At 44.0% G+C, this 25,021-nt stretch overlaps 1 protein-coding gene and 1 pseudogene across 7 annotated transcripts in view; one reads left to right on the forward strand and one right to left on the reverse strand.

The window, feature by feature from the left end:
* The window catches only part of LOC123626269 (protein HIRA), a 91,433-nt gene extending 68,543 nt beyond the window's left edge, over positions 1 to 22,890 (forward strand). For all 6 annotated transcript variants that reach the window (XM_045535194.1, XM_045535197.1, XM_045535195.1 and 3 more), the window contains 6 exons: positions 317 to 375; positions 740 to 845; positions 2,134 to 2,256; positions 2,712 to 2,875; positions 4,946 to 5,034; positions 22,022 to 22,890. In XM_045535194.1, coding sequence (XP_045391150.1) covers positions 317 to 375; positions 740 to 845; positions 2,134 to 2,256; positions 2,712 to 2,875; positions 4,946 to 5,034; positions 22,022 to 22,138 — 658 coding nt within the window. In that variant the 3' untranslated portion in view covers positions 22,139 to 22,890. The remainder of the gene's footprint in view (positions 1 to 316; positions 376 to 739; positions 846 to 2,133; positions 2,257 to 2,711; positions 2,876 to 4,945; positions 5,035 to 22,021) is intronic.
* On the reverse strand, positions 15,265 to 16,326 carry LOC123626271 (annotated as a pseudogene). Its single transcript, XR_006730777.1, has one exon. The product of XR_006730777.1 is annotated as an HORMA domain-containing protein 2-like (transcript).
* Positions 22,891 to 25,021: the final 2,131 nt, after the last annotated feature.

The raw sequence follows: 25,021 nt of genomic DNA on the forward strand, positions 1-25,021 counted from the left end.
ATCACAAGTGGGGTCTCTGCTGGCAGAGTGGCCATGCTCCTGGTGTGGCTGCTGTGGCCCGGCTTCTCCCAGAGTGGGTGTGGGCGTCAGGGGTAGCCCCCATGGCTCTGCTGCCTGGGCCCTGCGCTGTGGACTTGTGCAGAGGGAGCATGGTGGCTTGTGGGGAGCAGAAGCCACTTGTGGCCCAGACCCCTCTCGCTAGGAGAGGCCAGGGCTGGGGCCTGGGAAGGGACTGGGTGGGTATCTGGGTGGCCAGGGCACACTCTGATATGTTTACCTTGGTTAGAGAGTAAGCTATCCCCTGTGTCCCTCCTAGGGATGTTCACAGGCAGGTGGTTGTGGTGAAAGAAGAATCTCTACACTCCATCTTGGCAGGTAACCCAGGCCGCAGGCCGCCCCTCCTGCCCTGGGGCCTGCGTCCCGGGGCTGATGCTGTGGAAGGGCCCCTTCAGCCTAGAGGGCGAGCCAGGCTCTCGCCCAGCCTGGGGCTCTCTGTGAGGCGGGGGCGCAGTTATGCTGCAGGGAGACACATGCTTTCTGGAGGCATGTTTGAATGGGTCCCCAAGAGGTGACCAAGAGCCTGGTGGGTGGCAGTGTGAGATCCACTGTCTCCCTGGTTGCTAGGGAGGTGCTTGCTGCTGAGACCATGGGAGCCGTGATTCAGATTTCTCCTTTGGTGTGTGTGCAAACACTTGCTGATCAGAACACACCCAGAACTCATTCCTATGGTGTCCCCCAGGAAGTGATATGACAGTGTCACAGATCTTGCTGACGCAGCATGGAATCCCAGTAATGAACCTGTCCGATGGAAAGGCGTACTGCTTCAATCCGTCACTCTCAACGTGGTAAGCAAGCCGCTCCCCAGGAGAGAATCTGTCTGCTCCGAACAGCAAAGCAAAGTCCTGAGAGTCAGGCCCTGGAGTGCAGGCCACAGCAATAGCCAGTGCCTGCTCCCCGTCCCGTGGGTTGCTGCAGCTCCTGGCTTCTGCCCTCAGAGCGTGTGCGCAGGGGTGCTGTCCTCCTTCTGCATTATGTACTGGGGCCACTTTTTTTTGGAAAAGCATTTAAAAATTTTTATGGTTCTTGATACGTGTTTCCCGGCTGGCCTCCTTAGCCATCATCTGTGTAGGCGAGTCAGCTCCACAGTAGCCTTGCCAGCAGTGGTCAGTTTCTGTGAGCTGAGTGGGACCACAGCAGCACTTGAGATATCCCTAGGGAGGGAGTAAGGGCGCACACTCACTCCCCCAGGTGCCAGAGCCATGCTTTTCCTCTGCCCACTTTGGAATCCAGAGCCCTTTTCTGTACTTGTAAAATTCCTTCATACATCAGAGATCTTAACCCAGATACCTGAAGTGTATAAATTGTGTCCTAGCACTCCAAGAAATTCTGTTCTTCTGCCCACACCTTTGGTCTTTAAGAACCAAAGCTTGCTACCTCCTAGCCCCTTTTTTTTAGGAGTTGCTGAGCACAAGTTTATATTCACACTCAAATTTCTTTTCTTGAGTTAAAAAAAAATTCTCCACCGTCTGCTCTTCCAAATTGCATAATGTCAGGGAGTACATGTGATTGCTGTAATAATGGAAATAGGCCCATTACTCACAAAGAGAGATCTTGACTCCTTATTGGCGTGTTTGTATTTCGGACACATTTACAAAGGCACCTGGCTATTCTCAGTTTATGAAGAATGTTTTTTAGCAAAGAGGTGAAGGGTCCAGAGAAGGCAGAAGAACTGCCTGCCTGGGGTCATCGTGGAAGCACAGGCAGGCTGAGGGCTGATGTTCTCGGCAGCTGTCAAGGCCTGGGCCTCATGGGACCCCGGGCAGGCCATGACAGTGTTGGAGCTGGGCACTGGGACACACCACACTCAGAGGCCCCCACAGTCATCAGGAACCAAGCCCGTGGAGCTGAAGTGTTTACAGCAAGAGCCCTGTGAGTGACCTTCACTGTCACTCATTTTTTCTTCAGAACAATAACTTGCCAGGCCCATCACTAGGAAGCCTGTCAGTGACAAGCACCTGTTCTGAAGTGCAGGGACACATATCTGTTGCTGGCTTTCTGCCCACATATCACTGGGACTTGCACCTCTGTGGCCTCCTGCTTCCCTGAGCTCTGCTCCTGCCTTTGCCTCCCCAGGAACCTGGTTTCTGACAAGCAGGACTCACTGGCCCTGTGTGCGGACTTCAGGAGCAGCCTGCCATCCCAGGACGCTATGCTGTGCTCAGGACCCTTAGCCATAATTCAGGGCCGCACTTCCAAGTACGTGACCTAAGTGCCATGGCCATCATGTGCAGTCCTGCCCAGGGAGGTGACTGGGTTGGTGCAAGCACAGTCCTGCCCAGGCTTGGTCTCTAATTGCCTGTGTCCCAAGTGCTGCTCAGCACAGTCAGGCTGGGTGGTGTAGGCTGGGAGTGCAAGGGATGTGGGCTTGCATCAGGTAATATCTTGGGGTGGGGGTGTTCACTTAAGCGGCCCAGATGGCAGGTACAAGGTGAGATACTCCTGGGGTGCCAGGAAGCCCATGGCTGTGATGTGGGATGGGTAGGCCAACAAGGAGTCAGTGGCATCTGCTAGTAGACCAGCTGGTGGATGGGAGGCCTCAGCAGCCCTGGTACCTGCCACCTGCCAGTGCCTCACCTGGGGCCCATGGAGGCAGCACCCATCTCTGGGCAGCGCCCACTGCCTCATTGTTTGTGCTCTACTGGCCTTTGCAGCTCCGGAAGGCAGGCTGCCCGGCTCTTCTCCGTGCCTCACATGGTGCAGCAGGAGACCACCCTGGCCTACCTAGAGAACCAGGTCGCAGCGGCGCTCACCCTGCAGTCTAGCCACGAGTACCGCCATTGGCTCCTCCTCTACGCACGGTACCTTGTGAACGAAGGTGAGGTTCCTGGCAGCCCTGAGCAGCTGCCTTCTGCCCCTCCACCCTCCCAGGCCCAGGTCAGTCCCCATGAATCAGGGAAGAAGTGCAGTGGTCCAGGGCTCCCTGCACTCTCGCAGATTCCTCATGGATACATGATTAGCCCTAGGCCCCCCTCCTGCTCCCATCAGTGAGGTGAGACTCATGGAGCCTGCCTCCCAGCATGGGCTGCAGTTAGCTCAGCATGCTCCCAGCCCCCTACAGGCTCCAGGTCCCTGAATAGAGGGGGCCTGAGGATGTTCCCACAGAGGAGCGGGAGGACTGGTAGTGGGAAGGGGGAGGGTAGACTCACATGTCCTGGCTCCTGCCCTCTACCACACCCTGGCAGTGCTGGGCAGTCAGTGAACTGGTCGTCCCAAGGGATGGTGTTTCACGGTAGCATTTCTCTTCCTCTAAGCCCCTCTTGTGTGGAAAGCCCTGCCTGCTGCCCAGTGCCTCCCCGGGCCCTCCAGCCCCCATACTCCCTGCCAAGGCTCTTACAGCACGTATGCCCCTCCGTGGCCTCCCCTGCAGGAAGCATGTGTGCTAGAAAAGGTAGCTGTGCTGACCTCAGAGTGACCTCCAATAGCCTCTCCTCCCTCTGTTGGACACACGTGGGTTCCTGCCTTACCAGGCTGTCTCCCACTTGAGCTTGACCTCCAGGGGCTGGGACATGCAACGGGCCTCCTAAAGTTCTCCCTGCATCCCCACGCAGCCCCGGCCTGGTCATGGACGCCTCCTCCGTGGCACTCCTGGCCTTTTGCTTTGCTTTTGTCATCACCCTCCCCGTTTTGATTATAATTGAGAGAAAAAAATAATTACAGAAAAGACAGAGAAAAACATATCAAACCCATGTAAATGTAACTCCCAGATCCCAGAACTAACCTGTCCCATATGCCTCTGACTCTGTGTATACACTTGTCATGACAACAAACACTGCTGATCAACTCAAAGCCCTACCTCCCTCCCCGGCAAACTCCAGTGATGATGCTGATCTTTCCTCTTCCCACCAGGTCTGTGTGGTTGCTACGGTGTGTGGGCCCCAGGTTTTCTTAACACTCAGCCTTCCCAGGCCCTCATGCCTTTCCCGCAGTGCTCTGGTTACATCTTAGGCCTCACACCCTGTTCCCCCTGGAAACCCCCCTCTTACTCCACTCTGCTTTGCTTCATCTGGGGTGCTGATCAGGACTCACCCTGATGCCTGTGTAGTGTCTCTGCCTTCTGTCCATCCCGCCACCCACCTGTGGGATTTTTCTACCACTTGCTTCCCTTTCTCCGTCGTCCATGTCTGTTCTTATGTCCACACATCAGTCATACACAAAACCCCCACCCTGTGCCTTGTTTCCTCAGCCATAAGAGGAGGAATCAAGTGTTAAAGCGTGATGTCATGCGCTTCCAGAATTCCTCAGATTCCAGTTTCATCCCTCTTATCCTCCATCCTTTTCTTTGGGTGATTTCATCCATTCTCTATGGCTTCAGCTGCCCGCAAGAGCTGACAAACCCCCAGACTCTGCTTCTAGGCTTTCTGGCAGCCCCACCTGGTGGTGCCTGTAACCTTGAATTGACAGCCCGTGCCCCTCCCTGCAGGGGCCACTCCCTGATCATGCCCTCAGTACCTCTCACCTCCTGCGGGCTGGCCTCCTGACCCTCCTGACCTCCTCTCACACCAGCTGCCAGCCCGTCCTCTCCCAGGCAGATCTCATCAGCCCACTTCCCTCCTGCCTCAGTTTCCCATGTGTTCCCATCACCTTGGGGGGTTCATCACAGAGCTGGCTACATCTCATTTCTCCTTTGGGCCCAGCACAGACGGGGTGCTGCACGTGTCACCAGGGGAGTGGGCGAGTGCGCGAGAATCTGACTGTGGGTCTCTGTGCTCCACACTGAAAGACAGGCAGGTGCATTGTGCCCATAGTAGGCAGAAAAATAAGCATTCGCTGTTTAATATACACGACAACTTAGCATATTCTTGATTTTTTAATTTCTTTTTGTAATGTGTTCCTATTTCTGTTCTGTTTTGTTTGTTTTTGTTTTTGTTTTTTCCCCTATAATTAGGGTTTGAATACCGACTCCGAGAAATATGCAAGGACTTACTGGGTCCGGTTCACTACTCCACTGGAAGCCAGTGGGAGTCAACAGTAGTGGTAGGTGCTTCTTTCCTTCTTGCTGCAAGAATTCTCTCTTGAAACATGAAGGTGGAGATTTTAAAAATAAGCCAAAGTGCTTTGAAATTCTTCACTGTTAGACTTCTCCAGCACCCTGCCTTGGGTCCAGCGTCATTGAGAGGGCAACATACCAGCCCTCCACAACCTGGCTGGAGCTGGGCCCTGGACATCAGGAGCCTGGAAGCATTGTGCCATGCACCTGTGCCAAGGGAGGCTGCCCGCAGGGGCTCTGAGTTTGGTTGTGAAGACAAAAGCGACTTCCCTGCCTTCGCAGAGCTCACAGTATGGTAGGGAGGCACACAGGCACTTGGGTCCGTAGGATACTTTAAGACTGGCAGGGGTGGTGAGACAAGAGTGCCTGGGAAGAAAGACCTCGGGAGAGAAGTGTGACCCAGCCCTGCAGATACCTGGCAGAGGTGATAGTGAAAGCAGAGATGTATAGTCCCTTTGAGGCCACTGTGGCTGGCTCATCTGAGGCAAAAGGAGAGAGTGATGTGAGGTGAGGTGGAGGGACGAACAGGAGGTGCTGGTGGAGACCTTGTGAGGAGCTGGGGTTTCCTCCTGGGCAGCAGGAGCTGCTGACAGAATTGGCACAGAGGTGTCCTGAACCCACATAGAAAGCCAGTCAGGGCATGTCCTCTGCAGCAGCCCCTGGAAGAGATGAAGGTGACTTGGATCAGTGTGGTGAACATGGAGAAGGAAAGGAGACAGATTCAAGATGTGTTTTGGAGGCAGAACCAACAAGACGGTGCATGGTTGGGTGTGGAAGGAAAGAGCATGATGAACGTGTGGTCGCCTGCAGATGCCTTTGGCTGGCTCGCGCCAGTGGTTGATTTGGGGAAGGAGGAGCTGGCTCGCAGCTTTGTGTGGTCACCCAGCAATCACTGATAGGGCACCTTTCTGTCTGGGCGTGTTCTAGGCACGGGGCAGGCAGAAGGAAAAAGGCAGACTGAGTCCCTGCCTTCATGGGTCTGCGTCTTGTAGAGAGAGGCAGACTGAACAGGTGAGCAAGTACCTGTGGAAGAAAATTAAGGGGAGGGGAATGCAGAATACTGGCAAGATGCTGTTTCATAATCAGCGATCAGGAAAGGCCTAACTGACTGATTGATAGAGACCAGTAAAGACCAGGGGCGGGGGGATGTGCGGGGAGAACGTCCAGGCAGAGGGAGCAGCAGGTGCAAAGGCCCTGAGGTGGGCAAGCTTGGAGTGTAAAGGGACAGCCAAGCATTGTGGGATGGACAGGTGAAAGGAGTAGAAATCAGAAAGGCCAGAGGGTCAGTTTTCACAGGTTTTGAAGGCCTTGGTATGTACAGTGGCCTATGTTTTTATTCCATTTGTAAATTTTGTTGCAGTATATCTTAAGTTGGTTGGGTAATGGAATCCCAGGTTCAAAAGCAGTTCCCTTTAGATCTTTGAAGGTATCCTTCCATAGACATAGCATCCAGTGTTGCTAAAAAGCCTGACATAAATATGATTGCCATTGCTTTGTAAGTACTTTTGGTATCCTGTCTTGGTGTTTTGAAGAAACACTGAGCACTAAGTCTTGTATTTCATTCATTCTATGAAAACAGAGACAGAGATCAGTGATTTTCCTTAGTTCTCTTTTTAAACTATGTCTTCCCTTTCATTTGCCCCATCATCTGAGAAATATATCCTCTCTTTTTAAAACCTGCAGTATCAGCCAGGTTCCTAACCCAATGGCTCATGCCTGTATTCCCAGCACTTTGGGAGGCCAAGGCAGGACGATTGCTTGAGGCCAAGAGTACAAGACCAGCCTGGGCAACATAGTGAGACCCTGTCTCTACAAAAAAATAGAAAAATTAGCTGAGCATGGTGGTATGTACCTGTAGTCCCAGCTACTCAGGAGGCTGAGGCAGCAGGATCACTTGAGGCCAGGAGTTTGAGGTTGCAGTGAGCTATGATGATGCCACTGCACTCTAGCCCAGGCAATAGAACAAGACCATGTCTCAAAAAAAAAACTAAAAACAAAACTACAGTATCTTTTTTTTATACTTGAAATTCTTGACCAGGCGCGGTGGCTCACACCTGTAATCCTAGCACTCTGGGAGGCCAAGGCAGGCGGATCGTTTTAGCTCAGGAGTTCGAGACTGGCCTGAGCAAGAGTGAGACCCGTCTCTACTAAAAATAGAAAGAAATGATCTGGACAGCTAAAAATACATAGAAAAAATTAGCCGGGCATGGTGGTACATGCCTGTAGTCCCAGCTACTCGGGAGGCTGAGGCAATAGGATTGCTTGAGCTCAGGAGTTTGAAATTGCTGTGAGCTAGGCTGATGCCACGGCACTCTAGCCCAGGCAACAGAGTGAGACTCTGTCTCAAAAAAAAAAAAACAAAATAAGTTTTCTGTCAGACTTTTAATTTAGTCTTTTATCTATTTCAGCATAGTAAGCTTATTTGTTTTATTTTAAAGTTTTATGTCTGATAGTTCTAGTATTTGGAGTCCTTGCAGATCCATTTTCATAGCCTGTAAATGTTTCCACTGGTTCTCATTTATGTATATATGTATATATATATATATATATATATATATATATATTTTTTTTTTTTTTTTTTTTTTTTTTTTTAAGACAGAGTCTTGCTCTGTAATCCAGGCTACCATGCAGTGGTGTCATCATCATAGCTTACTGCAGCCTCAAACTCCTGGGCTCAAGCAATCCTCCTGCCTCAGCCTCCCAAGTAGCTGTGACTACAGGCGCACCACCACACCTGGCTAATTTTTCTATTTTTTGTAGGGATGTGGTCTTGTTCTTGCTCAGGCTGGTCTTGAACTCCTGACCTCAAGCAATCCTCCTATCTTGGCCTTCCAGAGTGCTAGGATTACAGGCATAATACACCTCGCCTGGCCTCATATTGTCTTATCTCCTTATGTTCCAGTTATTTGGATGATGATCTCCCATCATCTGGGGATCCTTGATTGTCAGGTTGTAGTTACAAATGAAGGACCCAGTTTGGTAGCTGGCTCAGGTTTCCTTTGCAAGAGTAGAGCTATTTCCCCAGCACACCTCACCTCCAGGGCAGGCTGACAGGCCATCTGCTTAGAAGGAAGACAGGCAGGCACCTGCCCAACCAACTCCCTTGTGGCCAGGTTGTGGGGCTTCACTCTGTGACCCAGCTCCCACTCTGGCAGCCTTAGCCTCAAACACCAACCAAAGCTCACCATATCAATTCTCTGTCTCAGCCTGAAGGTAAGTGCCCTGGGCCATAGTAGTACAGACAGAAGGAGCAAATGGCCAGGATTTCTTGTCTGTTTCCCCTCCTTCCTGCTGTTTGTTCTTGCCAACTCCTTGCAGGACACTCCATTGAGGCTTTGCCCTGGAGAACCTGTAGCTCCCCTGCCAGAGTCACCTGTCAGTGACTCTGCTTTAAACCTTCTATATACTGCCTAAAATTGCTGGTCTGTTCATACTCCCTGATATCTATGACAGATGCCTCCTTCAGCAGCAGGTAAATGATAACTCGTCTTATGGTAGAAGAAATAACGTTTTTTCTCTCCTCCTAAACGAGGGAAAGGTGGTAGCCTACATCTCTTGTGATTCTCCTGACCTTTTCCTCATAGTCAAAAGGGGGCTGGCTTTCATGTCCAAGTTCAGGGAAGGAGAAGAGGAGGAAGCTGGTACCAGCAACATCCACCTCTGTCATAAGCAATGGAAGAGCTTTCCCCATAAGCTAGCGCAGCCTCACAGGCACCATTAAACCACTCGGGCACCCCTGTTGCAGAGGAGGCTGGGAAAATTCTGCCTCTGTAAAAAAAAAAAAGTAGAAGAGGTCCTAGAGCAGATGTGGACATAACCAACCCCAGTGTCTGCCACATCCTCTCCTGACCTCAGCACTATTTTAAATTTATTCCTGTTTTTTCCTTTTACATTTTTTACTCTCATTTCATCTAGATATTGGGGCCAGAGGAGGTGAGTGAGCATGAGCCCTCTATTCTCTTGCTGAATTTCTTTGTGAACACTCTGATGGCAAGAATTGGTCACCGAGTGCATGGGTCCTTGAGATAACTGGGAAAATGCAACTGTGGGTGGAGGGTGGACTTTGCTGCCAGCAGTGCTGACTCAGCAGCCTTCCAAAGAAGGCTTCTTAGGGGAGACGTCATTTCATATGTTTAAGAGCCATTTGTACTTCCTTTTCTTTGAACTATCTGTTGGAATATTTTGTTGTCATTTGTTTTTCTTAGTGGCACGTAGGAACTCTTTATATACTCTCTGTGATTTGAGCTGCCAGTGCACCATGGGCACCTCAAAGATTTAGGCTTTGTTCAACCTTGAGGATCCTGTTTCAGTGTGCAAGGGAGGGAGACAAGAAGCAGAAGGGCACTAAACAGCCACCCTTCAGATTCCTGGGCTTTGTGTTGGCCCCTGTCTCTCCAGCCAGGCCCTGCTCTTGAGAAACCTCCCTCTGCTGAAGTCTTCAGTGTAGGACCTGTGGCACTGATCAGAGAGGTGGTGATGAGCTGTGTCACAGACCATACGGAGGTCTACACATCCCAGCCTGAAACTGTGGGAACACCATCCTTTACTGAGAGCCCAAAGTTGAAGGAATAATACTTGGTGGCTGTTGGTATTGACACCAGCCTTCATTCAGGCCAGAGGGTGGGTCCTCTTGCAGCTTGTTCCTGGTACCACAAGCAGGCAGAATATTTGTCTTTGTTTATAGTAGTTTACTACGTACGCTTTCATTTCTTTTAAATCAAGTTTTTCAGTTTTTTAATTTTAAGGTGTATTTTAAATTATTTTATATAGTGATGTAGACACATAGCTCAAAAGTTGAAAGGTGTAGTAGTTGTATAATAAGGTTTTGAGTTTTGGGGGTTTGAGTTTTTCTGTGTGTGTATGTGTGTAATAAGTTTTGATATCAGGAAGTGTGTTGTTCTTTTTAAGATTGTTTTTGCCTATTCAGGGTCTTTTGAGATTCCATACGAATTTTAACATGGATTTTTCTATTTCTGAGAAAAACACTATTGGGATTTTGATAGGAATTGCATTAAATCTGTAGATCACTTTGGGTAGTATTGACATCTTGACAGTATTGAGTCTTCCAATCCATGAACATGGGATGCCTTTTCATTTACTATGTCGTGCTGAGATGCTCAATTAGGGCCACATTGTGTATATATGCCCATGGCTTCCTTGAATGAAGAAAATAATATGCAAAAACCTTGAGTGCATGACTGTGTAGTTCACAAATAGTCACCCTTTTTAACATCTCTTCATTTAGAGGACATCAGATTACGCAGTATCTGAGCTGTTTTCCCTCTTAAACCATTTTGTCATTATGCACCTTTTAGAAAATATTTTAGGAGATTGACACACATTATAATATGCTGATTTCTTTCAGCAGCATTTTGTAGTTTTCAGTGTTCTCATCTTTCACATCCTTGTTTAAATTTATTCCCAAGTGTTTTATTTTTTTTGATACTGTGTGAATGTAATTCCTTTTTATTTCCCTTTTTGGATTGTTGGTGTGTATAAATGCAACTGATTTTTGTGTGTTGATTTTGTATCCTCAAAATTTGTTGAATTCATTTATTAGCTCTAACAGGTATTTTTGTGGAATCCATAGAGTTTTCTATCTATAAGATCATGTCATCTGTGAACAGAGATCATTTTTTACTTCTTCCTTCCCAATTTGGATACCTTTTGTTTCTTTTTCTTGACTAATTGCTCTGGCTAGGACTTCCAATACTATCTGTATTATTAATAAATAAAAGTGGCAAAAGCAGGCATCCTTGTCTTATTCCTGGATTTTAGAAGAAAAGATTTTAGCCTTACCATTGAGTATGATGTTAGCTGTGGGCTTTTCATATGGCCTTTATTATGTTGAAGTAGTTTTCTTCTATTCCTAGTTTGTTGAGTGATTTTGTCATAAAAGGGTGTTGAATTTTCTCATGCTTTTTCTGCATTGAGATATCATATGGGTTTTTTTTTCCTTCATTCTGTTAATGTGATCTATTATTATTAATACATTGATTTTTATGTTAAACCATCCTTGCATTCCAGGAATAAGTCCCACTTGGTCATGGTGTATAATTCTTGTAATGTGCTTTTAAATTCTTTTTGCCAATATTTTGTTGATTTTTGCATCAGTGTTCACAAGGGATATTGGTCTATAGTTTTCTTATAGTATCTTTGTCTGGCTTTGGTGTTAAGGTAATGCTGGCCTGATAGAATGAACTGGGAAGTGTTCTCAGCTCTTCAAGTTTTTAGTAGAGCATGTGAAGTATTGCTATCAGTTCTTCTTTAAATGTTTCATAGAATACACCAGAGAAGCCATTTCTAGGCTTTTGTTTGTGGGAGGTTTTTTGTTTACTGATTCAGTTTTCTTGCCAGTTAAAGGTCTGTTCAAATTTTTTATTTCTTCATGATTCAGTTTTGGTAGGTTGTGTGTTTCTGTTTCATCTAGGTATCCAATTTGGCATATAATTGTTCATAGTATTCTCTTATTTTATAATCGTTTTGTTTTTTTGTGGCATTGGTTGTAACATTCCTGTTTTATTCCTGATTTTCATTATTGGTGTCTTCTCTCTTTTTTTCTTAGTCTAGCTAAAAGTTTGTCAATTTTGTTGATCTTTTCAAAGAACCAACCCTTGGTTTTGTTGATTACTTCTATTGTTTTTCTATTCTTTATTTTGTTTATTGCTGTAATAATTTTTATTGCTTCCTTCGTCCTGCAAGCTTTGGGTTAGTTCATTTTTTTCTAGTTCCTTAAGGTATAAAATTAGTCTATTGAGTTGAGATCTTTCTTTTCTAATGTAAACATTTACAGCTATGAACTTTTCTCTTGGCACCACTTTCACTGCATCCCATAAGTTTTGGTATGTTGTGTTTTCATTTTCATTTGTCTCAATGTATTTTCTGATTTCCCTTGTGATTTCTTTGACTCATTGGTTGTTTAACAGTGTTCTTTAATTTCCACAATGTTGTATTTTCCAGTTTTCCTTCTGCTGTTGATTTCTAGTTTCATTTAATTGTGATTAGAAAAGATAGTTTGTACGATTTCAGACTTTTTAAATGTATTAAGACTTATTTTGCGGCTTAACATATAGTCCATCCTGCATAATGTTTTATGCGCACTTGAGAAGAATATGCTTTGTTTAATGGAGTGTTCTCTATGTGTTCATTAGGTCCATTTGCCCTCAAGTGCTGTTCAGATCCACCATTCCTTATTGATCATCTCTCTGGTTCTATCCGTTATTGAAAGGAGGATATAGAAGTCTTCTACTATTGTAGAGCTTTTCCTCCTTTCAATTCTGACAATGTTTGCTTTGTATATTTAGAAGCTCTGATGTTTATACATATATTTTATAATTACTGTATCTCCTTTTTAAATTGATTCTTTTATCATTAATTATGATTATCAGTGTCCTCCTTTGTCTCTTGTAGTAGTTTTTGATGCAACAATCTTGTAACAGACTATTTTGTTTGATAATAGTACAACCATTTCTGCTCTCTTTTGGTTATTATTTTCATGGAATAACCAGGGTCTCATTCTGTTGCCTAGGCTAGAGTGCAGTGGCATTATCATAGCTCACTGCAACCTCAAACTCTTGGGCTTAAGCAATCCTCTTGGCTCAGCCTTCCAAGTAGTTGGGACGATAGGTGTATGCCACCCCATCCAGCTAATTTTTTTTTTACTTTTTGTAGAAACATAGTCTTGCTATTGCCCAGGCTGGCCTCAAGCATTCCTGCTGCCTCAGCTTCCCAAAGTGCTAGGATTACAGGCTTAAGCCACCACACGTCGCTGCATGGAATGTTTTTTTCCATCATTTCACTTTCAACCTGTGTGTATCCTTAGATATAAAGTGAGTCCCTTGTAGACAGCATATAATTGAATCTTTTTTTTGAAATTTATTCTACAAATCTATTAATTTAGGAGATTAATCTGTTTATATTTAAAGTAGTTGCTTGCAGGTAAAGACTTAATGTTGCCATGTTTAATTCCTTTTCTATATATTTTATAGCTTTTTTATACTTCATTTCCTCCATTGCTATCATTGTGTTTAATTTTTTTAGTGACATATTTTGATTCCCTTCTCATTTCCTTTTGTTTATATTCTACAGATATTTTATTTGAGGTTACCAGGGCGATGACATAAAACATTCTAAAGTTATAACAATCTATTTTAAACTGATAACAATAAAATTTCAACTGCATACAACTTTTTTATAGATTCAGCTCACCCATTTTAGGTTATTGATGTCATAAATTATATTTTTTATATTGTGTACCCATTAACAGATTTATAATTATTTTTATGCTTTTCTCTTTTAAATCTTATAAAATAAAAACTGGAGTTATCAACCAAAATTACAGTAGTATTATTCTTGTTATATTTGTCCATCTGTTAACATTTACTGTTCTGTTGGGCATCCTTTTGTTTCCATTTAGCATTTCATGTAGAACTGATCTAGTAGTAATTATAACTCCCTCAAGTTTTGCTTATCTGGAAATGTCTTAATTTCTCCCTTGTTTTTGAAGGACCATTTTACTAGATATAGTATTCTTGGTTGTTGGTATTTTTCTTTTAGTGCTTTAAATGTGTCATCCCACTGTGCAATGATAATTTTATTGAGTATGCCTTTTATATGATGAGTCACTTTGCTCTGGCTACTTTCAAGATTCTCTCTTTCCCTTTCATTTTCCAAAGTTTGATTACAGTGTATCTCAGTGTGGGTTCCTTTGGTTTTTCCTATTTGGAGTTCACTAAGGTTCTTGTATTTGTAGATCCGTGTCTTTCCTCAAATTTTTAAAACTTTCAGCCATTATTTCTCTTTTTTATTTTGTTTAGAATTTTTAGAGATAGGGTCTTGCAACATCATCAAGGCTGGAGTACAGTGGTGCAAGCATAGCTCACTGCAACCTCAAACTCCTGGGCTTAAACAACCCTCCTGCCTCAGCCTCCCAAGAAGCTGAGACTACAAGCACAGTCCACCATGCCTGGCTAATGTATTTATTTATTTGTATAGACAGGATCTCGCTGTGTGGCCTAGGCTAGTTGCAAATTCATGACCTCAAGCAATCTTCCCACCTCAGCCTCCCAAAGTGCTATGATTATAGGCATGAGCCAGCCCATTATTTCTTCAAATAAGGTTTCTGCTCCTTTCTCACTTTCTTATCCTTCTGGAACTCCCCTAGTGTGTATATTTGTCTGTTTGATGGTGTTTGATAAGTCCCTTAAGGTCTGATTACTTTTATTCATTCTGTTTTATTTTTGCTCCTCAGACTCAAATTAATTTCAAATGACCTGTCTTCAAGTTTGCTAATTCTTCTTTTTGCCTGTTCAAGTCTGTTGAACCCCTTTAGTGAATTTTCAGTTCAATTATTGTGTTTTTCAACTTCACAATTTCTGTTTAGCTCTTTTTTTTTTTTTATCTTGTATTTTGGTTTTATTTAACCATAAAGCACACACACTTAACATTTAACTATTGGTTTTACACATTTAAATTAAATTATGAAATCCCATGTTATATAAATAATAAAAATAACACTATAAGTCATTTATTATTCATCTCATACTAATCACTAAGCCTATCGAAATTCTTCCAGAACAAGGAGGGATTAATAGCATCATCTGCGGGTTACAGACTAATAAACTAACGTGCTTGCTGGGAAATAAACACAGGCCATAAAAGGGAGCCAGGTTCCTAAATTGCAGCATGTCCCCTGCCTTGGATTGGCTAAAGGAATAGGACCTGGGGCCAGAGTTGAGGAACTTTACAGGGAGAGCACATTTTGGTCCCATAATTAGCTGATCAACCTTGTGATTGAAGTTAACACATAAATCACACCTGGATAAGCACCTTCACACACATCCTATGCAACTCTGTGGGAATTTTAATAAAGCTATAGAGGGATTCCAGTAGACAGGTTACAAGTTAAATCATTTCACAGTAGTCTAAATACCTGAAGAGTTTAATTATACAAAAAAAAAATCCTCCTTTCCTTTGAGAACAACAGCTTATTTCTTTTCAAAATAGCTACCATGGTTATTTTACAAATATTAATATAAAAGGTGTCTCATCTCTAACTCAGCTTTGAAGTAATGCTATCCCAAAGCAGCCGTGGTGACCTTGTTTTCTTGTGGCAAAGTAAATCTATGTCCTACTCAGTAATTCAGCACTTAGTAAATTGACTAAAAAAGTTGAGCAGTAAATTTAGAAAACAGTTTTGGTAATAGGGACTTGTCTTAATGTCTATTAAGACATTTCATGCATGTTTTTGCAAAATAAAATTATTTTAAAATAAATGTAGCAAAAGCATTGAACTTTCATTTTCTGTAAGGGATGAAGACTTTCACTGGTACGCTGACCTTCCTCTTCTTCCTGGAGCTCTCAGGATTTTGCTGATTGCACAGAAAATTCAGTCTTGAATGTGCTTGTTGCATTCCTCTTCTTCTTCATCACAGTCTAGACCCTGATGGGCAATCTCAGTAGTGTTGTTCTCCTGAAAGAGTCTATGCTCCCTATCAGACACTCTGGCAGACTCAGTCGTCAGTTTTAGTTTCATGCTATGAAAGCCAGTGGAGACCAATCCCATTTGCAGGTTGACAGGCTCCCCCTCAAACAGCAGGAAGCGTGAATTCAACCCTGCTTTAAAACCAGCGGGGTGGTAATCACGTGGACTCACTGAGTTATAGTGGTGGAGTTTCATAGTAAGTATAACATCATTAGGTTCTGCATCAGCATATACAATCTATAGATCATCAGAATACTGGCTTTCTTAATATCTTTACTCTTTGTTCCCTTTTCAAAGCTTGCACTGTTCCTGTCAATCCATAGTGGCTCCTTCTTTTGAGTATTTGAATTTAAACTGGAATATTTCAGTCACTTTCTCAGGTTCCTTGGGATTTGTGTAGAGTGTAAGTACTGCCATGTGTAGGTATCTCTTCTCCAAAGCATCAAAACAACCTTGAATCCACTTGACAATATGCACTGATCCAGGGCATCTTTTGTCTTCTCGGAGGATTTTTAAGCGGATGCCATCCAAATGGCACTCTCCATAAGAGCTCTCTGGAAACAGGCCCCTTAGATATGTTACACATGAGACAGAAGTAGCAAAAAGTTTCTTCACCATTATCATGGACTCATGCTCATTAGTGATTTCAATTGGAAAAAGTGTTTCCTTAGATGCCTTGTGTACTGTGAGGGAGTGAGAGAGCTGGGCAGTGGCCATTGTAGGAATGTATCAGGATTCTTTCAACAATTCTAACCTCAGCTCGTTGACGCGTCCGTCCGACTGGGCCTCAACTGCCGTTTCCCTGTGTAGCTCTTTTTTTATAATTTTTCTCTCTTTGTTGATATTCTCATTTTGTTCATGTTCCTGATTTTGTTTAAGTTGTCTTTGTTCTCTTTGAGCATCTTTAAGACATTTATTTTGGCTGCGCGTGGTGGCTCATGCCTGTAATCCTAGCACTCTGGGAGGCTGAAGCAGGAGGATCGCCCAAGGTCAGGAGTTCAAGACCAGCCTGAGCAAGAGTGAGACCTCGTCTCTACTAAAAATAGAAAAGAAATTAGCTGGACAACTAAAAATATATAGGAAAAATTAGCCGGGCATGGTGGCGCATGCCTGTAGTCCCAGCTACACAGGAGGCTGAGGCAGAAGGATTCAGCCCAGGAGTCTGAGGTTGCTGTGAGCTAGCCTGACGCCACGACACTCTAGCCCAGGCAACAGACCAAGACTCTGTCTCAAAAAAAAAAAAAGACATTTATTTTAAAGTCTTATGTTATATAAGTCTCAGACCTGTGTTTCTTTAGGATCCGTTTGTGGAGATTTATTTTGCTCCTTTGAATGAGCCATATTTTCCTATTTCTTTGTATGCCTTGTGATCCTGTCTTGAATACTGACTGGGTGCTGGAGACTAATGTCCCAGTCTTTGTGGGCCGGTTCCATGCAGGGGAAGACCTTCACTAATCAGCCGGCTTGAAGGCTCAGGGTCCTCTCAGGCCGTTTTTGTGGATGCATCTTCCCTAGGCCTGTGCATGTAGTTTTTTTCCAGTTTCCCCATATACATAGCTACTTTAATTTATTTGTTTGTTTGTTTATTGGGTTTTTTAAGAGACAGAGTCTCACTATGTTGCTCAGTCTGGACTTAAAACTCGGGGGCTCAAGTGATCCTTCCACCTCAGCCTCCCAAGTAGCTGAGATTACAGTTTAGCCACCACATCAGGCTAAGCTATTTTAAAATGTCTTATTTCCCTAAAATGCCTCTTCATTTAACAGTTTTGGGTGTTCTATTGTATTCTGGTCACATTCTTTTGCCCCCAGGCACCCATGAGTGTGCAGTTTCCCCACAGCTCTCACATGCCACTGTGTCTGCCGCTGCCTAAGCAGCCTCCATCTTGATGTCCAAACTATGCCACTGTCCCATCAGCACTCTGAGTTAAGCAAGACAGAAGCCAGTTCCTTGGGCAGGTGTCTAAAAAGCCAGAGTATTACAAGCAAGTTTCACTCTTTTCCTTCCACCTCAAGGTAGTAACCAGGAATTGAGTAGCCTCCCCCAATAGTGCCACACTGCCCCAGGAAGGAGGGAGGAGGGGGAGGGATGAGCAAAACATCATAAAATTCCTACCATCTCAAGTGTGGCTTTGTTTTGGTTAGCATTTGCTTGACTATGAAACTTCTTAACTGGTTTCTAAATTTCCTGCAAAGGTACTTTGGTCTGTATGTTGCTTATTTGTTGTTTCTGTGGGTAAACAAGGTCCTAGAATTTGCTAGTCTACTGCCCCTAGATGTCCTCTTTTTACTTTTAAGCAAAATTATATATATATATATATATATATAATTTACCTATAACGTATATTATTTACATGTAGTATACTATTGTATATAAAGTGGGTTACTTGTAGGCAGCATATAATTGGTTATTGACTTTTTTAATCCAATCTGATAATCTATGCCTTTTAAAGTAGACTTATACATTTCATGACTATTGATATGTTTCGGTTTAAATCTATCATTTTGTCTATTGTGTTTTTTTCTCTGCCTTATTTTAAATGAATTCATTATTTTCTGTCATTTCATTTTTTCCATTTGTTAGTTTATTAGCTTTAATTATTTTTGTCTGGGGATTGTGTGTGTGTGTGTGTGTGTGTGTGAGTTTTATTTTTGTTTCTGGTTTTGGTGGTTGCTTTAGGGCATATAGTATATGCCTTTGACTTATCATAGTCTTCCTTCAAGTGATATGGTACGACTTTACATATCGTGTTAAAATTTTTTAATGGTAAACTTTCATATTACCCCTGCTGGCTTTCATGATACTGTTGTCATACTGTTTACTTCTACACCTGTTACAAATCACAAACTACATTTTTTTTATTTTGCTTAGTAAAAAATGAGAACTTTGGGACATTTAGGGTTTTTTTTGTTTTTTTTTTTTTTTAGGCAGAGTCTTGCTCTGTTGCCCGGGCTAGAGTGCCATGGCGTCAGCCGAGCTCACAACAACCTCAAACTCCTGGGCTCAAGCGATCCTCCTGCTCAGCCTCCCAAGTAGCTGGGACTACAGGCATGCGCCACCATGCCCGGCTAATATTTTCTATATATTTTTAGTTGTCCAGCTAATTTCCTTTCTATTTTTAGTAGAGACGAGGTCTCACTCTTGCTCAGGCTGGTCTTGAACTCCTGACCTTAAGTGTCCTCCCGCCTCGGCCTCCCAGAGTGCTAGGATTGTAGGCGTGAGCCACTGTGCCTGGCCTAGATTCTGACATTTAAGTTCTTAACCCTTTGGATGCATGTTGTGAATGGAGAATCCACTTCTATTTGGTTCCATATGGATAACTAGTTTCTCGAACTTGGTTTATTGAACAGCCCCCTCTCTTCCCCACTGTGTGTTTTGCCTGTCTCTCGTACATCAAAGTGTGTCGATCTGTTTACAAGATCTCTCTAAATTATTCTTGCTTTATAATAAACCTACATATCTGATAGGCTAGTGAGTATCTTAACTATTCTTGGCTTTTTATTCCTCCGTATAAATTTCAGAATTAGCTTGTCAAGTTCCATTGAAAACCCTAGTGCGCATTCGATTAGAGATATATTGAATCAGTAGGTCCATTTACAAATAGTTAGCATCTTTATCATACTGCATTATCTCTTCATTTATTTAGGTTTCCTTTAATGCCTTTAAATAAAGTTTTATAATTTTTAACACATAGGCCATGCACATCTTTTGTTAGATATTTTTTTTTTTTTTTTTTTGGAGACAGAGTGTCACTCTGTTGCCCGGGCTAGAGTGCCATGGCATCAGCCTAGCTCACAGCAACCTCAAACTCCTGGGCTCAAGCGATCCTCCTGCCTCAGCCTCCTGAGTAGCTGGGACTACAGGCATGCGCCACCATGCCCGGCTAATATTTTCTATATATTTTTAGTTGTCCAGCTAATTTCCTTTCTATTTTTAGTAGAGACGAGGTCTCACTCTTGCTCAAGCTGGTCTCAAACTCCTGACCTCGAGCAATCCTCCCTCCTCGGCCTCCCAGAGGCCGAGGATTATAGGCTAGGATTATAGGCATGCTAGGATTATAGGCATGAGCCACCGTGCCTCGCCCTTTTGTTAGATTTATTCTTAGATATTTCATGGTTGTGTCTATTCTATATGATATGTTATTTATGTTTTTAAATTATTCATTGCTGTTTGTATATAAATGCATTTTACTTTGTTATATTAGTCATTAGCCATCTTTCTACACATTTCTATTATTTTTATTAATTTGTACAACAGTAGTTTTGTCTATGTGGAATAAGCAATCAGGTCATCTTAAGTAAGATTTAATTCTATGAGTCTGTGCCTTTCCCCCATGTCTTACCGCTCCTGCTGAGCACTCCTCTACAGTGTTGGAATCTGCTGACAGTCATTTATATTGGTAAGTTTTCTAATAGTAAACTCTCCTTGCTTTCTAGGATAAACTCACTTTGGTGATGGTTATCTTTTTTTATTCATTGTTAGAATTGATTGCTAATAATTTATAAAGGATTTGTACATCTGATTTCATGGGTAAAATAGGCCTGGAATCTTCTATTCTCATGCTATCCTTGTCTGGTTTTAGAATCAAGGTTATATTTGCTTCTTAGAATGAGTTGGGGATAGTTCCTCATTTTTTGTTCTTTGAGTTTGTATAAAATTGGAAGTATGTGATCCTTGCAAGTTTCTTAGATGTCACTTTAAAAACCTGGTATATCAGATGTTTTCTTTGTGGTAATAATTAACTCCTCCTTTCTGTTTCTTTTTGAGAAAGTTTTGATAAATTGTATTTTTCTAGGAATTCTCTAAATGTTCAAATTTGTTGACATACAGTTGTTGACAGTATCTGTATGTTTTTCTCTCTTCCATATCTGTTGTTACGTCACTTTTTTATTCCTAATATTATTTCTTTGAGCTTTCTTCTTTCTTGATTAATCTTGTCAGAGGTTTATCCTTTAGTCTTTTTAAACAATGACTTTTGTCTTTATTCATATTCTCTATTGAATCTTTGTTTTCAATTTTATTGATTTCAATTTTTATCGTATTCTGCTTTAAAAAAATTTTTTTTTCTGACTTTTTTTTTGCTTTTCTTTTTTTTTCTTTTCCCTTCCCCTGATGCCTTAGGTTGGAGTCTTAGCTTGTCATTCTTTCATGTTCTCTAGTATAGTTCAAGCTGTTTTATGTCTGTAAATGCCTTTGAAAGCCCAACTTTTGCTGAATCTCACCAATTTTGGAGTATTTAGTGATTTTATTACCATTCTAAGTCATTTTTAATTTCAATTAATTAAAATTAATTTCCTCTTTGAGCCCAAGCATGGTGACCTGTAATCCCAGCACTTTGGGAGGCCGAGGCAGGAGGATTGCTTGAGGCCAGGAGTTCGAGACCAGCCTAGGAAACATAGCAAGACTCCATCTCTACAAAAATATTCTTTTAAAAAGTAGCCAGGTACGGCAACATGCTCCTGTAGTCCCAGCTACTTGAGACACTGAAGTAGGAGGATCACTTGAGCCCAGGAGTTCAAGGTTGCAGTGAGCTGATTACACCACTGCACTCCAGCCTAGATGACAGAGCAAGACCCTGTCCCTAAAAATAAGTAAATGAATGAATGGATAGATGGATTAATAAATAAATAAATAATTTAAAATTTCCTCTTTGATCCATGAGTTTTACTCAATTGTGTTTTAGTCAGAAAATGTGATCTATTTTAGGTAGTGAACATTTCAGGCATCCAAATCCTTACAATTTCTGTTCCAACTATCGAACTCTGATGGAGCCTCCCTGTTGGAGCATGGGCTGCTCCTCCATCTGACTTCGTCTTCACAGCACCCGTCCTCCTGCTCATCTCAGCTTCTGCAGCTTCTGTGGCACTCAAGCCTAATAGTGACACTTGTTTCTTTCCTATCATTTCTAATCTTGTTACAAGTATACCCATCGCAGAGGCCCCACCTGGCAGCGTGTGTTGCAGGCTGTGGTGCCAGTATGCCCAGGAAGCATGGGCAAGAGACAAGGGCAGAGAGCCCCAGGGCTGGAAAGCCAGAGCCAGTCACTGCCCCACAGGCGCATCCTTGCCGCAGGGCTTGACCTTAAACCCCTAGGGGCATCAACATGAGGAAACAGCCCCTCCCAAATGGTCATCCACCTGGCCTTCAGCCTTAATGTCACCTTCATCCTGCCCTGGAAGGCCAAGCCACTGTGGCCACTGCCCCTGTCACCAGAAGGTCAGCAGTGACTGTACCAGCAGATCCTGGGCGAGCCTCATCTTCCCCATCCCTGCCCGTGTTGCTCCCTCTGCCTGCCACTCTGTCCCACACAAACGCCTGGCCCAGCCCCTCAGCTCTGCCATGGTCTCTTGCTTGCAGAGGAGTCGTTCTTTTCCCTCTGTGGTTCGGTTTCTCCAATGGGCAGGCACAAGTGTCTCTGCCAGGCCAGGGAAGGTCCTCACAGTCAGGTCTCCTCACTGATACTTTCGTTCAGCTGTTGCTCCTGTGCCCACAGGGTCTGCGGAAGAGGGAGCTGCTGAAGGAGCTGCTGCCAGTCATTGGGCAGAACATCCGTTTCCAGCGCCTCTTCACCGAGTGTCAGGAACAGCTCGATATCCTAAGGGACAAGTAGCCTGCCCTGGCCTGCCCTGGCTGCAGCAAGGGCAGGGCTACACTCTCGCCGCTGACAACACGCAGGGCTGCCTCTCACCTGGCCAGGCTGCAGTGGGAGGAGGAGCCACTGGCAGGAAATGTGCTGTCCTGTACCAGCGCCGGCCCGGCTCCCTGGGCGGATGTGCCCTGTGTCCTAGGCCAGATGTTGCCTCAGGAGGGGGCAGCTCAACCCTCCCTCCAGGACCCCCGTCCAGAGCCAGGGCTGGGGCTCTGCCCAGCTGCCCTGGGGCCAGCAAGGCACTCCCAGGCCTGCCGTCTCCAGCACGGCCCCAAGGTGGACGCTAGCTCCTGCCACTGCAGGTACCGTGCTGCTTCAGCTACGATGAATGAGCCATTTGTGAGCGAGAATCTGGAGCGTTAGGTATTACGCAGTCAGCAGACTGACCTGAGACTGACCTAAAAGGAAAGCTGTTCCAACACACGGACTATTTTTGTACTAGAATTTGCTAACTTGTAATATGGAATTTTCCTTTGGCCAATAATCAGGATTTCCCTATAAGTCACTTGGACATTGGTCACTTGTAGGAAATTTAAACTCTAATTATGACAGCTACACTGAAAAATAATTGTACTGAAATTAACTTGTCTATCTTCATTTGGTTTTAATTTTTAAATGTTTGTAAAAAGAGACTGTTTGGGGGGGAATGGGGCAAAGGGGTGGGCAATTTCTTTTGTAAGTGTAAAATAAATGAACACGCATTGGATACCAAACCATCTGCCTTTTCTCACCTTTTCCTTCTAACTGTCATTTTCCTCCACCCACTGTGGCTTTCTCTCCTGAAGCAGGAGGGGACAGAAGGGATCTTTGCTAATTCCCTCCACCACAACTTCATTTCACAGTGTGTGGGGTCACTTCCCAGGTTGTGCAGCACCATGGGCTGACGTGGGGCTAGCAGGCAGGCCACCTTGCACGCATCATCTCCCATGCAGGGCATTGAGGTCCTTGGTTCTAACCTCACTGTGTGTCAGGTCCTGCTCACACTGGGCACCAAGGACTGCAGCTGACTGCTTGGCCAGTTTCATGAAAGGAAATCAGTAAGTACAGTCTCAGGTGTACTAAAGAATTATCAGGAAAGCTGGAATTTCCTTAGAACATGGTACAAATGTTGATCCACAGGAGATGACAGAGAATCACAGAATCTGCAAGCACAGTAAGCACTGAGCACCCCAACTCCTGGATCCTGGTCCTTATCAAAGCCACCCTATCAGCCAGGTGTGATCCTGAATCCCAAGAAAGATCCCTGGACTTGGAATCAGAAGGCTAGGTGACTCTGACCACTGATGTCTCAGGCTGCTTCCCTGCCTGGTGGCCATCCCACTCTGTCTCACCCAGATGTCAGGTGGGTGGATGACACCCGGTGCTTGTGCATGCCCAACAAAGCCAGCACACAGAATGTATGTGGGCATGGACACATCCAAAGCCACACTGCAAGTGGGAACTTTTCTTTAAGGACTGCGCAGCTGGAGACTTACTGTGTGAGTAAGGCAGCCCCCGGCAACTGTGCAGCAAGACACTGAAAACTTCGTGGAGCCACAGGAGGCAACACTGGCCAACAGTCCTCTCTGGGCTCCAAACTGGCAAATATCTGGGCCTCATTTTGTAGCCGTGAAATGGAGATGAGGGTAGAAAAACCTACTCGTCTTGAGGACAAATTGGGAACATGTAGGCAAAGTCCTGGCACTTAGAAAATTGTGAGTGTGTTTGTCACTACTGTTTGGAGAGGATGCGGAGATAAGAAGCAGAAAAACTCGTCAGGAGCTTTACCTTCAGCCAAGGTGGAGTAACGGGGACCAGGTTGACCCTTCTACCTGAAACAACCAAAGGAACTAGTCAAAATATGTGAAACAATGATTTCAAGATGCTGGATATCAAGCCAGGTGTGGTGGTGCACACCTGTAGTCCCAGCTACTCAAGAGGCTGAGGCAGGAGGATTGCTTGAGCCCAGGAGTTCAAGGCTGCAGTGAGCGGTGATTGCACCACTGCATTCCAGCCTGGGTGACAGACCCCATCTCTTAAAAAAAAACAAAACAAAAACACTGGATTCAGAAAACAAAGGATCCCTGCAAGATGGGACACAAATAAGGTAAGCCCCACAATTGCCCCAGGTTACTACTTGGAGAGTTTCTAGGCTGCAGCAAAGGGAGGCAAAGCCCAGTGGGCTACTTGATTTAAGGAAATGGAGCTGACCATGCGGGGAAATCAAGGCAGCACGGCTCCAGATCCAGCTAACAAAAAATAAAAGCAAGACCTGAAATGATCAAACTGTTTCCAAGTAACTTGATTATATTGCAAAGCAGAGTTCAAGAAGATTTATAAGAACACAAAAATATGCAACATCCAACAAGATAAAGTTAAACAGGTCTGGCATGTGAACAAAGATAACAAGACATATGAAGAAGAAGGTAGATGATCCAAAATGAAGGGAATATTCAACCTGACAATCCAAACTGACCTAGAATTTACACCAATATTAGAATTAGCAGAGAAGAATGTTAAAACAGTTACTACTGTAACACTATTTCTTTATTCAAAAAGTTAAGTACAGACATGGAAGATGATCAAAACAAGTAACAAATCTAATTTCTAGACATGAAAACTACAACATCAAGACGAAAAATACATGGGACAGGATTAACTGGCATGTTAGACGTAGAAGAAGAAAAGATCAGTGAACTTGAAGGCATAGCAACAGAAATGTTCCAAAACAGAAAAAATCCAAAAGAGGAAAGAAAAGAAAATAGCATCAGAAAACCAGGGGCTGACTTCAGTTAGCAAATACAAGGAATCGAAGTTGCTAACAGAGGAGAGAGAGGGATGAGAGAAAAATATATTTCAAGAAAT

This window comes from Lemur catta, chromosome 21 (genome assembly GCF_020740605.2).
Source record: "Lemur catta isolate mLemCat1 chromosome 21, mLemCat1.pri, whole genome shotgun sequence".
Classification (NCBI taxonomy): domain Eukaryota; kingdom Metazoa; phylum Chordata; class Mammalia; order Primates; family Lemuridae; genus Lemur; species Lemur catta.